Source organism: Homarus americanus, unplaced genomic scaffold, assembly GCF_018991925.1.
Source record: "Homarus americanus isolate GMGI-L3 unplaced genomic scaffold, GMGI_Hamer_2.0 scaffold12274, whole genome shotgun sequence".
NCBI lineage: Eukaryota > Metazoa > Arthropoda > Malacostraca > Decapoda > Nephropidae > Homarus > Homarus americanus.
Genome location: NW_024722384.1, coordinates 353,491 through 370,124, shown reverse-complemented (window position 1 = coordinate 370,124; position 16,634 = coordinate 353,491). Strand labels below are relative to the sequence as shown.

Sequence of the window (16,634 nt, the reverse complement as noted above, 5' to 3'; positions counted from 1 at the left end):
CAGGTACAGTTCTAGGACCGTGGATCCTTCATCAGTCCTTTTTAATATAGAGATTTAATCATCATGACTTCAGTTGCTCTGTTCTCCTATTGGCTGTAATTTGATGACGTTATATCTTGCTCCACCAATCACAGTTAAGTAAGGGATTACTGGACGAATGCAAAATGTACTGCAAAACTACGAAGTTTTTGGGGCGATGCCGCCTGTGGAAGGGCCCCTGGGGGCGCCGTCGCCCCTGGCAGAGACCCTGTCGCCCCTGGAAAGGCACCCACTGCCACTAGCAGGGCCCATAGCAGCGCCGCCGGCCATAGGAGGGCCCATAGGGGCGCTGCAGCCCCTGGCAGGGTAATTTTGGGCAGTGGCGCCCCAAAGAGGTATCCTGGGGGAGACACCACCTCTGAAGGGCCCCTGAAGGTGCCACCGCTGTGGTAGAGACCCTAGGGACGTCGCTGTCCCTGGGAACACCCCTGAAGGCGCTTTCGTCCCTGTAAGGGACCCTGGGATCGACGTTATCCCTGTGAGGGTCACTTGGCCATGCCAGGCATGAAGGCGCTCCCAGGGCCCTCTCAGGGTCGGCGGTGCTCCCAGGGGACCTCTCAGGGGCGCCTGATCCACCAGGGGCGCTGGATCCATCAGGGACCCTCTTAGGGACAACGACAATCCTAGGGGCTTTCTCGGGGAAGACGACGTTCTCAGGGGCTCCTCCAGAAACTGCCGAGTTTCCATGGGCCTCTCAGGGGCGGCAACGCTCCTAGGGACCCTCACAGACACGGCGGCGCTCCCATGGGCCCTGCTAGGGGCGCTGGCGACCCGAGGGGCCCTCACAGGGACAGCGGTGACCCCCGGGGTTTTTCCAAAGGCAGGGGCGTCTCCAGGTACGTTCCTAGGGACCGTGGTGTTCCCAGAGGCCCTCCCAGAGGCCCTGCCAGCGGCGGTGGCGCCTTCAGGGGCCCTTCCAGAGGCGGTGGATCCCCCGAGGCCTCTTTATGGGGCGCCACTGCACCCAGGGACCCTGCCAAGACCTGTGGTTCACAATGGGTACTCCTAGGGGAGGCGGCGCCCCAAAACAATGGATAGTGGTGTCATATATATTGCATTCTTCCAGTAATCTCTTAGTTAACTGTGATTGGTGGAATAAGTGTTAACGTCATCAAATTACAGCCACTAGCAAAAAAGAGCAATCAATTAGCACAACACCCCAACTTATGTTTTGCTGTTGGATATTTATTTTCCTTTTCATTTTTCAGGTTGCGATAATACTGAAAATGCGATGGGCGGTGTATTTATTTAACGTCATATCTCCCAGAATTTAAATAGTGAAGCGAAAAATTAAATATCCAACAGCAACGCATAAGTTGGGGTGTTGTGCTGACTGATTGCTCTGTTCTCCTATTGGCTGTAATTTGATGACGTTACATTTTGCTCCACCAATCACAGTTAAGTAAAGTGATTCCTGGACGAATGCAAGATATAGTACAAAACTATGAAGTTTTTGGGACAATGCCGCCTGTGGAAGGGCCCCTGGGGGCGCCGTGGCCCCTGGCAGAGACCCTGCCGCCCCTGGAAAGGCACCCACTGCCACTAGCAGTGCCCATAGCAGCGCCACAGGCCCTAGGAGGGCCCATAAAGGCACTGCAGCCCCTGGTAGGGTAATTGTGGGCAGTGGCGCCCCAAAGAGGTATCCTGGGGGAGACACCACCTCTTAAGGGCCCCTGAAGGTGCCACCGCTGTGGGAGAGCCCCTGGAGACATCGCCGCCCCTGGGAACACCCCTGAAGGCGCTTCCGTCCCTGTAAGAGACCCTGGGATCGACGTTATCCCTGTGAGGGTCACTTGGCCATGCCAGTCACTAAGGCGCCCCCAGGGCCCTCTCAGGGTCGGCGGTGCCCCCAGGGGACCTGTCAGGGGCGCCTGATCCACCAGGGGCACTGAATCCACCAGGGACCCTCTTAGGGACAACGACAATCCTATGGGCTTTCTCAGGGAAGGCGGCGTTCACAGGGGCTCCTCCAGAAACTGCCGAGTTTCCATGGTCCTCTCAGGGACGGCAACGCTCCTAGGGACCCTCACAGACGCGGCGGGGCCCCCATGGGCCCTGCTAGGGGCGCTGGCGACCCGAGGGGCCCTCATGAAGACAGCGCTGACCCCAGGGGTTTTTCGAGGGACAGGGACATCTCCAGGTACGTTCCTAAGGACCGTGGTGTTCCCAGAGGCCCTCGCAGAGGCCCTGCCAGCGGCGGTGGAGCCTTCAGGGGCCCTTGGAGAGGCGGTGGATCCCCCCAGGCCTCTTTATGGGGCGCCACTGCTCCCAGGGACCCTGACAATGCCTGTGGCTCACAATGGGTCCTCCTAGGGGAGGCGGCGCCCCAAAACAATGGATAGTGGTGTCATATATATTGCATTCTTCCAGAAATCTCTTAATTAACTGTGATTGGAGGAATAAGTGGTAATGTCATCAAATTACAGCCACTAGGAAAAAAGAGCAACCAATTAGCATAACACCCCAACTTATGGTTTGCTGTTGAATATTTATTTTCCTTTTCATTTTTCAGGTTGAGATCATACTGAAAATGCGATGGGCTGTCTATTTATTTAACGTCATATCTTCCAGAATTTAAATAGTGAAACGAAAATAAATATCCAACAGCAAAGCATAAGTTGGGGTGTTGTGCTGACTGATTGCTCTGTTCTCCTATTGGCTGTAATTTGATGTGGCGTCATCAAATTACAGCAAATAAACAAACAATCACCACCAACACAAAATTTTCCTTTTCATTTTCAGGTTGAATCATACTGAAAATGCGATGGGCTGTGTATTTATTTACGTCATTATCTTCCAGAATTTAAATAGTGAAACGAAAATAAATATCAACAGCAAAGCATAAGTTGGGGTGTTGTGCTGACTGATTGCTCTGTTCTGCTCCTATTGGCTGTAATTTGATGGCGTCATCAAATTACAGCCAGGAAACAAATTCTTGATAATACTGAAAATGCGATGGGCGGTGTATTTATTTAACGTCATATCTCCCAGAATTTAAATAGTGAAAGCGAAAAATTAAATATCCAACAGCAACGCATAAGTTGGGGTGTTGTGCTGACTGATTGCTCTGTTCTCCTATTGGCTGTAATTTGATGACGTCACATCTTCTCCACCAATCACAGTTAAGTAAGGGATTACTGGACGAATGCAAAATGTACTACAAAACTATGAAGTTTTTGGGGCGATGCTGCCTGTGGAAGGGCCCCTGGGGGCGCCGTCGCCCCTGGCAGAAACCCTGCCGCCCCTGGAAAGGCTCCCACTGCCACTAGCAGGGCCCATAGCAGCGCCGCCGGCCCTAGGAGGGCCCATAGGGGCGCTGCAGCCCCTGGCAGGGTAATTGTGGACAGTGGCGCCCCAAAGAGGTATCCTGTGGGAGACACCACCTCTGAAGGGCGCCTCTAGGTGCCACCGCTGTGGTAGAGACCCTGGGGACGTCGCCGTCCCTGCGAACACCCCTAAAGGCGCTTCCGTCCCTGTAAGGGACCCTGGGATCGACGTTATCCCTGTGAGGGTCACTTGGCCATGCCAGGCACGAAGGCGATCCCAGGGCCCTCTCAGGGTCGGCGGTGCCCCCAGGGGACATCTTAGGGGCGCCTGATCCACCAGGGGCGCTGGATCCACTAGGGACCCTCTTAGGGACAACGACAATCCTAGGGGCTTTCTCAGGGAAGGCGGCGTTCACAGGGGCTCCTCCCGAAACTGCCGAGTTTCCATTATCCTCTCAGGGACGGCAACGCTCCTAGGGACCCTCACAGACACGGCGGGGCCCCCATGGGCCCTGCTAGGGGCGCTGGCGACCCGAGGGGCCCTCATAGGGACAGCCGTGATCCCAGGGGTTTTTCCAGGGACGGGGGGATATCCAGGTACGTTCCTAAGGACCGTGGTGTTCCCAGAGGTCCTCCCAGAGGCCCTGCCAGTGGCGGTGGAGCCTTCAGGGGCCCTTGCAGAGGCGGTGGATCCCCCCAGGCCTCTTTATGGGGCGCCACTGCTCCCAGGGACCCTGCCAATGCCTGTGGCTCACAATGGGTCCTCCTAGGGGAGGCGGCGCCCCAAAAAAATGGATAGTGGTGTCATATATATTGCATTCTTCCAGTAATCTCTTAATTAACTGTGATTGGAGGAATAAGTGGTAATGTCATCAAATTACAGCCACTAGGAAAAAAGAGCAACCAATTAGCACAACACCCCAACTTATGGTTTGCTGTTGGATATTTATGTTCCTTTTCATTTTTCAGGTTGCGATCATACTGAAAATGCGATGGGCTGTGTATTTATTTAACGTCATATCTTCCAGAATTTAAATAGTGAAACGAAAATAAATATCCAACAGCAAAGCATAAGTTGGGGTGTTGTGCTGACTGATTGCTCTGTTCTCCTATTGGCTGTAATTTGATGACGTCACATCTTGCTCCACCAATCACAGTTAAGTAAGGGATTACTGGACGAATGCAAAATGTACTACAAAACTATGAAGTTTTTGGGGCGATGCCGCCTGTGGAAGGGCCCCTGGGGGCGCCGTCGCCCCTGGCAGAGACCCTGCCGCCCCTGGAAAGGCACCCACTGCCACTAGCAGGCCCATAGCAGTGCCGCCGGCCCTAGGAGGGCCCATAGGGGCGCTGCAGCCCCTGGCAGGGTAATTGTGGACAGTGGCGCCCCAAAGAGGTATCCTGTGGGAGACACCACCTCTGAAGGGCCCCTCTAGGTGCCACCGCTGTAGTAGAGACCCTGGGGACGTCGCCGTCCCTGGGAACACCCCTAAAGGCGCTTCCGTCCCTGTAAGGGACCCTGGGATCGACGTTATCCCTGTGAGGGTCACTTGGCCATGCCAGGCACGAAGGCACTCCCAGGGCCCTCTCAAGGTCGGCGGTGACCCCGGCGGACCTCTCAGGGGCACCTGATCCACCAGGGGTGCTGGATCCACCAGGGACCCTCTTAGGGACAACGACAATCCTAGGGGCTTTCTCAGGGAAGGCGGCGTTCACAGGGGCTCCTCCAGAAACTGCCGAGTTTCCATGGTCCTCTCAGGGACGGCAACGCTCCTAGGGACCCTCACAGACACGGCGGCGCCCCCATGGGCCCTGCTAGGGGCGCTGGCGACCCGAGGGGCCCTCACAGGGACAGCGGTAACCCCAGGGGTTTTTCCAGGGACGGGGGCGTTTCCAGGTACGTTCCTAAGGACCGTGGTGTTCCCAGAGGCCCTGCCAGCGGTGGTGGCGCCTTCAGGGGCCCTCCCAGAGGCAGTGACTACCCCCAGGGTACCTCTTTGGGGAGCCACTGCCCACAATTACCCTGCCAGGGGCTGCGGCGCCCCTATGGGCCCTCCTAGGGCCGGCGGCGCTGCTATCGGCCCTGCTAGTGGCAGTGGGTGCCTTTGCAGGGGCGACGGCGCCCCTTGGGGCCCTTCTACAAGCGGCATCACCCTAAAAACTTCATTGTTTTGTAGTACATTTTGCATTCGTCCAGTAATGGCAGTCCCAGGTAGAGTCCAGCACAGCAGCTGGCCAGCACAGCAGCTGCCTTCACAGTTATCTGGACTTTTGGCTTCTTCAATCTTGAGCTGTGACTCCTTGTAGGGCGGGTGTCTGCCAGATAAGGTATGGATACTCGAGTGAGTAGAGCCCTCCGTGATGTTTATAAACTTCAATTAGGTCACCTTCACCTCATCTTTTTAAGAGTACACAGGTGTGTATGTTTTGCCTTTATTATTAGTCATTCTTACCATTTCATTGTGGTTACATACTGTATCATAAAATCTTTCGGTAATTCATTTAATTTATTGGGCATCTGTTTAGGTGTATCACTGTCGTAGAAACTCAGGAATTCAGTTATAGGCATGAGATAAGGGCGTGTTCTTGGGCTTACAATACCTGTTATCCTTGAACTGCCTTTACGCTGGATTAATAAATTTAAATGTACTGTACATTAAATTTCCATAAATACATGTGTGATGTATTGAGTTGATTGTAAAACATACAAGTTTTATTTTGGGCGAGTTTGGACATTATTAATGAGGCAGAAAGGAAAATGTAGGAAAAAGTGACACAATTGTCAGCTTAGGAGTAAAATGACATAAATTGTCATAAGGTTAAAGGGAAGGGTGAACCTTACCTTTAACCTTCCCTCTAATATCTGGTAATGCTGAAGCAGATGGCTAACACCAGAAGGTGTTGTTCGATGTTATTCATTTTTCCTCAGATGTTCTTTGGATGATAGGAATTACAATATATACAAATTATTCTTTCATAGTGTCAATATCTTTATTTAATTTACAACAAATGATAAGTCAACATTTTTTTATGAACATACAAACTTAGTACTTAATAACATTTAACAAGTGATATGAATTAATACTGAGATACTGTAAAGTCTTAAATAACAGAAACAATATTACAGTAATGAAAATAATGAATGAAGATAGGAGTGAATAAATATGCTACTGAGCTGTAGAAAGCAACAGGGATCATTGAAATAGGTGTCTTGGAGTCTTGTTGTGGAAGGAGAACATCAAAACAAAGCACATATGTTGTAGCAGTCAGAGTTAGTGACAGACTTGCAGTATATGAAGGGAGAGTTTGTGTTCCTCATGATTTTGGTTATTCTGCATTGTAGCAACAAATGGCTTGTAAGTATGTAATAAGTGAAATGTATATAAGAGATGGTGTGCTGTCAGGACTGATGAGTTGTGGATTTATGGAGAGAAAGACAAAAGGCAGATGTTAAACTACTGCAAGAGCTGATGTAAAATAAAGAAAGTTAAGGAGTTTGTATACAAATGGGCGTTATGATGGCTACACCTGCAAAAATACTCCAAGATTACTGTATACAAAGAAGACGTGCAATAATGTGCACTGCGTTTAAAACCAATACAATTAATCAAAGGAAAACAAACACTGTACATACTAGAAGTCCTCTGTACGCACCTCAACAACTTGACCTTGTAAAGCAGCAAAAAAGTGCTCCATGTTTTCATCCCTCACACGGTCTCCTGAATGAATAACATATCGAGTAGTGTCATCCGCCTCAATAATATGTACAGGTCTAGACATAACCTTCACTACTTTTGTATCACGCATTATCTGTGTTGATTCTGCTACTATTGTTTCTTGTGCACTGGTTTCTTCAGCCATCCTGACTGCATGAACAGCACGCGCTGCTTCCTCATCTTCAGCTACTATCAATTCTTCGTGGCCACCAACTAGTAGGCTCGGAGAATTAAAAAGTATATAGTCCTCGGCATTTTCAGTGTGGCCATGATTTGCCAAATGTGACACACACAATGGCTTTCGCATGAAACCTGCCCCACAGATTTTGCATTCGTATGGCTTTTTGTCAGAGTGTATGAACATGTGAGCATTACGGTTTTCCCTTGAAGCAAAAGTCTTACCACAAACATTACATTTGTGTGGCTTGATTCCAGTGTGTTTTCGTAAATGCCTCTTGTAATAATGTGGGTACACAAAGCTAGCATTACACAGTTCACACTTGTATGGCCTTTGGCCAGTGTGAACACTATTCATGTGATAAACTAAAAGCCTCTTTCTTACAAAAGATTTTTGACACATCTGACAATGATAATTCTTTTCTTGATAATGTGTTGCTTTGATATGCGTGAGCAGGTTACTTCTCTGCCTAAAAGTAGAACCACAGATCTCACATTGGAATGGCTTCTCACCAGTGTGAGTCAGTGCATGAAGCTCCAGGGTCTTTTGTGTGGACAAGGCCTTGCCACATAGTTCACAAACAAAATTTCTTACTCCTTCATGGGATCTCATGTGCGTATTCAGATGATAACGTGTATAAAAGGATTTATTGCAAACTCTACACTTATGAGGTCTATCCCTATCAATATGAGTTTTCAAGTGAGCTTTTAGACGATATTTGGTTGCAAATGATTTCTCACATTCCTCACAGTCATATGAATCTAGACGATTATGAACTTTAATGTGGTTTCTCACAGCAGCTTTGGTAAGAAACTGCTTCTCACATTCTGAACAAGAAAATCTCTTCCCTTGCTTCACCTCCTCTTCTAACACTTCCTCAACAACTTCCAAAACATCACCCTGGATTTCCACGGCAACATCTCCATCTACTAGTGGCATGTCCGCTCCACTAACCTCATCAATCATATCATCTACATTTGTTCCTGTATCCTCTATATTTTCAGTTTTCTGTTGGTGATCCGGGGTTTCTAGGTCACTCTGTAAAGGATAAAGCATGCTAGTTTTGTGTGGGAAGGATCAGGGAGTACAAAATCCTCAAATAAAAAGGGAATATTATTGGGAGGTTAAAAGTTATTCATCCATGAAAAAATAAAGAAGTTTACCCCAGTACAGAGAATTTGTTTTACTAAATCCTTAACCATGAAGTTTAAGACACAAAAGGCCCAATACAATTAGTTTAAAAGTCTTAACTTTTGGAAGGTAAACCTTTTCAATTCATTCACAACCTAATATAGTGCAGTAAGTAATGTTTATATTGTACATATTTTTGCCAATTATTATGAACTATACTGACCATAATATCCTCCTTCTTAATAGTCTTCAGAGAAGGTGGGGACTTCAAGGCTGAGAAGAAAGTAACATTCTCGAGACCATTATCATCAGCTGGTTCTAATTCTAATTTCACTATGCACTTTTCTGGTGACTTTATTGGAGCACTTCCTTTTGGTCGTCCACGAGGGCGTCCTCTTCCTCTCCCACGAGGACGACCTGGCGGTCTTCCACGACCTCGTCCTCGACCCTTTCTTTTACCTAGATACAAAAGCACCAATCCTAAGACACACACTTTCACATAAAAATAAGTTATTCTTATCTATTCTAGTTGCATGACAAAAGGTACAAACTACACCTACAAAATACTATATATGTCTAATGTGTCCTGTGAGTGAGTCTCTTAGATAATACAGTAGGTACAATATACTGTATACAATTTGGGTAAGCATGAAACTTTTACTTTCATATGGATAACAAAAGGCTAAAATTTAACAAGTTAGTTGAACGCAACTAAACTTTTAAAGTAGAAAGCAAATACCATATAACCCTAATGTTTATTCTAACAACAGCCTGCAGATCCTTTAACAAAAAATTTAAACTGGCCAGAATTTTGTGTAGGAATAGAGTACTGTATTGCACTTGTTAAGTACACTAAGAAACAAAGCGAACTGGAAACATGCAGCCATGACTTAATCCCTTGTGTGTGATGATGCCAACCTGGACGTCATGGAGCACCAGTGGAAATATACGGTGATGCCACAGTCAGCATCATAATGCCCCATGGCTTGCATGCTAATGCTTAAGCCTGGGAAACAGCTTGGTGTATATACTCACCCTTGTTCCTCCCTTAACTATGATGGCCAATTAGCAACAATCTCCCCCCACTGTCATCCCCCTTCCCCCTACCTCTTCTTCTCTCACCCTATTTCCCCTTCCTTGCCCCAGTCAACAAACTCAAACAGAGAGGCTCTCCCCACTACCCTACCTCTTCTACATGCCTTATCATTCACAAGATAACTCCTCACTATGCTACCCTCCATCCCAGCTAAGGGAAAGAAAAAATTATGGGAATATGTGTTTAAATTGTCACATATGTATTTATTTATTTTAAAAGGAAAGTATATAAATTTTAAACCAGTAGAAGAGGAAATGAAAAACAGAAAATAAGATAAAAAATTAAAATGGAGAGGAAAGAATAAAATACAATGGAGTTCTCATGCGGGCTTGTTGCTAGGTCCAGCCAAGCATTGCATTCCCTTTAATTACACACATATACAGGCACTAAATTCAATATATTGCCAACTTTAAACCCCTTGATAGTTGCATCAGTCTTACCAAATGGTGCGGCATCTGCAAAGTCATCATCATCTAACATGAAACTCGCTGGAGATTCTGGACTCTGGTTGATTTCAGCAACTGTTCTCTTATATCTGTTAGCAACCATCTGAAAAAATATATATACCCTGTATATATACAGTATATGTATATATGTATATATGTATGTATGTATGTATGTATGTATGTATATGTATGTATATATGTATGTATGTATGTATGTATGTATGTATGTATATGTATGTATATATGTATGTATGTATGTATGTATATGTATGTATATATGTACAGTATATATACAGTAAATTTCTTTGGTCAGTGGTGGAGGGACAAAAATAGGTATATGAAATGGGAGCATCAATACTATTGCTATCTTTTTACTAATTACTACATACCTGTTTCTTATTAACCAATTGTTCTTCAAGAGAATCTATATCATCTATGAGGTTAAAGCACTTGCTGCACACAATGCTGGAGTGCAACATTTCTTCTTCTAGTTCTTGGTCAATAATATCACTCAGGACAGAATGTAACTCTAGCTGGCGATGAGATGTTCGTGCCTGGGGGAAAACACAAGAGTATTATCCCTTTATCTTTAAATATACTGTATACAATAATCTAATTCACCCACTCATTACAGTAAAAAAAAAGTTACATCTTTTCTGTCACCTCACTGTCAATTTCTAATGTAATTTTGAAGACCAAGAAATACCAATGACAATAAATAAGGTGTATTGCTGTGAAGTGATTACAAATGACATTATATCTGAGTTAGAAATGTACTGTACAGTCACCTGCCTTTATACCCTTTATGAGATGTGGCACCTCTGTGTTTGTTTAGATCATACTAAAACTCCCAGAATGGCCCTAAGGAACCTCACAATAGTAGCCAGGCTAAGTATGCAAGATTAGCATTCCACAGAGTTGCCACATCTCAAAAAATGTGCCAGCCACTGTAAGAGCCAATTATCACATACAGTATAATTATGAAGTCACTTAATATACAAAAACTGAAGTGAAACTTTTATTCCAATTACAGTAGTACAACAATCTATGGGTCATTATGGGATGACAACAGTTCAACGGTATTTAAGATCACTCCTATACTTAACAATTATTCATATCAAAAACATTTGTGTCTCATACCAAATTTCTTCTTGAATCAATCTCTTGCCTTTCTCCACTCCAGGAAATCCTTAATATTTCTGTGGCTTAAGGTAACTTTTGGTACACTATCAATTTTCTACATGCCACAACACCTCCATATACTATCTTCTTCCATATTTAAATATTTTTCTCATTCAAGCATTCTCCTTCTTGCTTCAGAGCTGGGTGGCAAGAATTAAAGGATCACATGAAGATTAGGCGCTTCAGCTTATTTTACTTAGTACTCAAACACCCTAATATTAGCCTCCCCGGGCAGCATTCCCTGTAAAGGTGTTTAATCATCAGTTGAAACAAAGTGCCTAATCTTCATGCAATCCAAATTAAGAACAATGGGGCCTCTCATTTTTCTGTTATTACCCACAACCTGGCTACAGTAACATGAGTTATGCTACAGTGCTCACCTTCCATAAGGTCCAGGGAATAATATCAAGAAAGTAAGATCAAATTTTTTCTCCCTCCTCCTTGGTTTGTCACACTATAAAGCAGGGAGACTGGAAACAAGAGCAAACACATGAACACATACAGTAAACCCCCGCTTTACACGGTTTCACCTTATGCGTTTCCACGTTTACGCGGTACCCTGCCGAAACCGGAAAGCTCACTTTCCGCGGTGTGTGTACCCTTTTACGCGGAGAGCGGCGCGAGCAGGGTGCGCACAAGGTCGCCCAGTCATCAAAACATTACCGAGTTCTTCACCCGCCACCCACCACAGTCGGCCCAAGTCAGTGATAGTGATAATGATAGTGAGGATATGGACTTATATGGACTTTGAGGGGTTTGACAAAGAGGCCCTGCAAGCCTCTGTGGTGGATAGTGATACAATTGATACAAGTGATACAGGTGAGGGCCAATAATCTGCCCTCTGCCTCGGAACCAACCCCCCATCCCCGTGTGCCCAGCCATCTTTTCTACTAATGCAAGTGTTAAAAAACCTAATATTATTGATATTTCTCTTAATTATTAATTGTGTGTGCATACCATCATAAAATTAAGAAGTTATTTTTACTACAACGTAGGTATTGTGTCTGAAAAAGTGGAGTTTGTGGGTCGGCCCGGTCTCTATTTCAATTAATCCCATATGTAATGTTGTTCACTTTCCGCGTTTCTCACTTTACGCGGGCCGCCGTGTGTTCAATTGACCACGTAAAGTGAGGGTTCACTGTACATACAGTCTTCCTTCATTTGCATTCATTCATTCTACTGCTGCAATAGATATGGGATCTCATGAAAATTAAAACCCAATTGGGTTAGGTTAGATTAAGTGATGTTAGGTTTGGTTTGATTAGGTTAGCATAAGGCGTTTCATCCTCTGGAGAAATAAGCGGGAGATTCTAATTGTCATTAGATTCTAGATATGTACCTGTAAGGCTATAGTATTGCTTTTTAACAGCAGCACATATATTTCTCTGGTTCAACTCTGCCACTTCATATAACCCAACATCACCTCCACCCTAATGATAATGACAGATTCTTACCTCTTCAGAAAACAGAGTAACAGCAGATCTGGCAGATGTTAACAGTTTCCCATTGCAGATCAAACAGTGAAGTGGGTTAGGTCTGCTTACAGTATCTTCACTTACTTTCTGCAATTATATACTGTACATAAAAAAAATCCAATATTGAATAGCTTACCCAATAAGACCTGTCTCATGTGAAATCTTGAATGAATGAAAAAATAGCTTGGGTATAAAAGTACCAACAATAGCCATATTAAGATACTAATTCCTATTACTGTAAAAATACGAGTACAGCACAATACCGTACTGTAGTTTGAAGAACATAATAATTATATCAACACATTGAATGGCAAATCAAATAAGCACCACACAGGACAATGATGAATGGTGACTACAACACAGTCTACATTCTAAACATACATGGTCCTGTGGGGAGAGACACTCACAGGCTAGAGACAACTATTATAAGGCAAAACCCAAGGAAAATAACTAACTAATCCCTAAGTGTGTTGGAAAATGTGCATTTTGTGTAAGGGCAACTTATTATGAAGGCCAACTAATAATGATTTTAGTACAGGACAACTTAAAATCTCAGCAACATTTACAGGGATTAATTTTCACATTCTTAAATAAAATCATTTACCATATATATCTTTACGTAAGAATTTAATAATATAACAATGTTTATCATTTACAATTTTACTATAAAAATCTTTACAATATTTAAAAACAAATTTGATTATACCTTTAATAAGACAGAGTGAACGTGTGCTTCACTGTCGGGAAGTTCAACGTAAATCCTTTGCTGAGGGTGAGCCGTCCCCATCACTAGATCATCCCGAATCACTTTAGACCACTTCTTCTTCTCATAGTTAGTGTTGGCATCAATCTATAAAGTTTACTTATCAATTAACACAACACAATCAATAAGAATTATAATTAAGAAAAAAACAAATTATATCCAAATCAGTTGGCCAAAATGTCTTCAAAATATAAGAAGTTAGTTCAAAGCATCTTGAAATTCCATGTAACACTGGAAATAATATTCTTCATATGCTCAGTTAATAACTCCTTCAACTCCTCCTCCATGGGATATGAACTGAGCAGGACTAATAGAGCACTGACTTTTTAAATATTTTAAATATCTTTAACTAATTCAAGGGTCATTAATTAGAACTTATTACTTGATATTATAAACTGTGAACCCAGATCCTTAATTAGCATGTGAAGTAGTACTTTTGTATTAAATTTAAACAAAATACATGGTACGACCCCAAGTGCTGAAACACAAACGAGTTATAGTAGATTTGGAAAAGGCTTATGATAAAGTGAATAGAAAAAGCATTGTGGGAGGCATTACAAGTGCATGGGGTGGGAGGTAGGCTATTAAATGCAGTAAAAGCATTCTATGAGAAGAGCAGGGCAACAGTAAGAGTATATTGGAAAGAAAGTGAAACATTTGAAATAAATGTTGGTATTAGACAAGGATATGTTAAATCCCAGTGGTTGTTCAAAATATAAATGGCATCTCTCTCTCTCCCTCTCCAACTGTACTTAAATAAATTCTTTAAAACTTTCAACTGTAAATAGAATAGTTTTGTCCATTCATTAAGATGGAACTTAAACTTAGTTTTTCAAATTTGCCTTTTCACATTGATTTTTTTTAGATGGAAAAAGTATAAAAGATTGCTTAATTATCCTGAATGTAATGTTTATGATTAATAGCATATTGAAACCCATATACAGTACAGTAATAGAATTTAAAAAAACATTAAACCAATGGTTCTTGGGTTAAAATACAAAATAAAAAACAATGGATTTTGCCAATCCTGCTCTCAATAAAACAGCATGCAAACTTTGGATAAAAATGACTCCAAGATAGATCGATAAATATACTGTAAATAAATAAATAGATAAATAAAGTTAAACATACCGGTTCCAAAAGCCCGTTCATGGACCTCCCTAGGATTTTGATGTGAGCTTCTCCAATATTTACAATAACTCTCCATTCACTGCAATATTCTTTTACTCACTGCATACTGCAATATATGAAAATAATACCTACTTTGTAATCAGGAAATTTGATGACTTCCTTTAAGATGACTTTAGCAGGGCAGCTACCTCTCCTGGGTGGGCTGTTGTGTCCAACATGCTCCTGTTGATTAATTAGCAACATGTGTTTCAATACATAGAGACAATGGTAAGAGACTTAGGATCAATGGGGCCACAACTTACATTCTGTACAACAATTACACAAACTGGACAAACAGCATTATAAATACTTAACAAATAAATACATAGTTCATAGATGAATATACAGTTCATAGATATGTTCAGAAATTAATCAACACAGATTGAATAGTATAAATAAGCTGGTATTATACTTCAAATTAGTGGAGAAAGAATTAGGGGCTTCCAGTGTATTGTAGGTACACTCAGTAAAAACTTATCTTTACAATTCTTGTGCAAAACAAAATAACACCATGAAAGAAGGCTTTTGATAAAGGCCCATGAGGCATACCTCGCATTGGTAGCCCTCCTTGTGGATTGTTCAATTTGAAATTCATCGGAGCTCTCATGAACGATACATTTTTTACCGAGTGTACATTATCTTTAGTTCTCTTTCATTAATACATTAAACAATCTCTACATTTATCTCCCTTTACCTACTTACTTAAAAACAATAATGTACAGCCATTCTAATATACTACGCTGAAAACCATCCATCATAACCACATTTCATAATCTCGACTCTTTATCCAAAACCTAATACAGTAATATCTCTGTTAGCCGGAATCCCTCAAATCTGGAACTTTCCGATAGCAGGAATTGAAATTTTCTCGTAAAATCGTTCCCAAAGCTAGATTTTCCGGAAAATTCCGGCTTTGGGAACGATTTTCCAAGGGGTACATTTTCTGGAAATTTCCAAGATAATTTTCCCGTTGCCCGGAAAACTCCGGGGATGGAGGAGTTTTTTCCGGGTTTGATAGATGAAAATCAGGGGCATTTTCTGGAAATTCCGAGTAAATTTTTCCGTTACCCCGAAAATTCCGGGAGCGAGGGATATTTTTCCGGGTTCGAGAGATGACATAATGGGCAATTTCTGGAACTTCTGAGAATATTTTTCCGTAACCCAGAAAATTCCGGGGTTGAGGGATTTTTTTCCGGCGTTGAGAGAGTCGTCTCATTACCTGGAAATCTCTTATTCCCGGAAGTGCTCTGCACCAATTGTTCCGGCTAACAGGGATATCATTGTAATTAAACAATGCTTTCAGCTATTGAATAAAAGAGGAGTTCCCCACCTGTTGCTTGTGAGTACCACTGTGCTCCTCAATAGTCTGGCAGTGCTCTTTACCAATGATTAAAAACATTCTTAGAACTGATGCTCGTGAGTACGATTTTAAGCATTGTAGAAGAGCAGTGCCAGACTATCACAAATCCATTGGTGCTTTGTGAAAAATAGGGAATGAATACCGGGTCTAAAGAGTCCTCAGATCTAGTGAAGATTAGGATCCCCCACTTATTTCACCCTGATGTAACACCTTAATGCTAAATGGCGCAGTTAGGTTAGAATTAGGGGTTTATCATCCATTGAAATAAGCAAGGGTTCCTAAGATTCAAGAGATCTATGTTCTCTTATACACTGTACGTACATCAATACTGTCACTACCGTTAACTATTATAATACAATATAAAAATTTACAGTACCGTACTAACCTTTCTCCATTCTATGTATTTGTCTTTCTTCACTGCATTTCTTATACCATATTGACAACCAAGATGTCTGGTTCCCAAAACAACGAATGGGACACCATCAAAAACTAACCGTTCTCCTTGGTATTTTTCATTCTCTTCCCACTGTATGCGACAGTCTTCATTGTTTAAAGCTGTAAGTCAAATGAGTAAGGTTACATGAGGCATTGAGCATAAGAATGGCAAGCATGCACAATATAAATTTTGAGAAAAACAAATTTGAAAATTTTGTACCTTTCTCTGTTCATAACTCAAGCAAATCTGTATAAATTTTCATCTCATTTGTCTTATTTTGTAGTGTTAAGGTAATATTTTATGAATATCCATGGGGAAAATGTATAAAATTTCATACTACTATTACTATTAACAATAATTATGTGTATTATTAATC

General features: G+C 42.9%; 1 protein-coding gene across 1 annotated transcript in view; it reads right to left on the bottom strand.

The window, feature by feature from the left end:
• Window positions 1-6,292: 6,292 nt before the first annotated feature.
• LOC121862733 (zinc finger protein 91-like) overlaps window positions 6,293-16,634 on the bottom strand; it is a 29,514-nt gene continuing 19,172 nt past the window's right edge. Inside the window, exons 6-13 of the mRNA XM_042361050.1 lie at window positions 16,208-16,377; window positions 14,556-14,645; window positions 13,236-13,379; window positions 12,509-12,616; window positions 10,262-10,426; window positions 9,867-9,975; window positions 8,554-8,789; window positions 6,293-8,237 (exon numbers count right to left, since the gene is read on the bottom strand). Coding sequence (XP_042216984.1) covers window positions 6,939-8,237; window positions 8,554-8,789; window positions 9,867-9,975; window positions 10,262-10,426; window positions 12,509-12,616; window positions 13,236-13,379; window positions 14,556-14,645; window positions 16,208-16,377 — 2,321 coding nt within the window. The 3' untranslated portion in view covers window positions 6,293-6,938. The remainder of the gene's footprint in view (window positions 8,238-8,553; window positions 8,790-9,866; window positions 9,976-10,261; window positions 10,427-12,508; window positions 12,617-13,235; window positions 13,380-14,555; window positions 14,646-16,207; window positions 16,378-16,634) is intronic.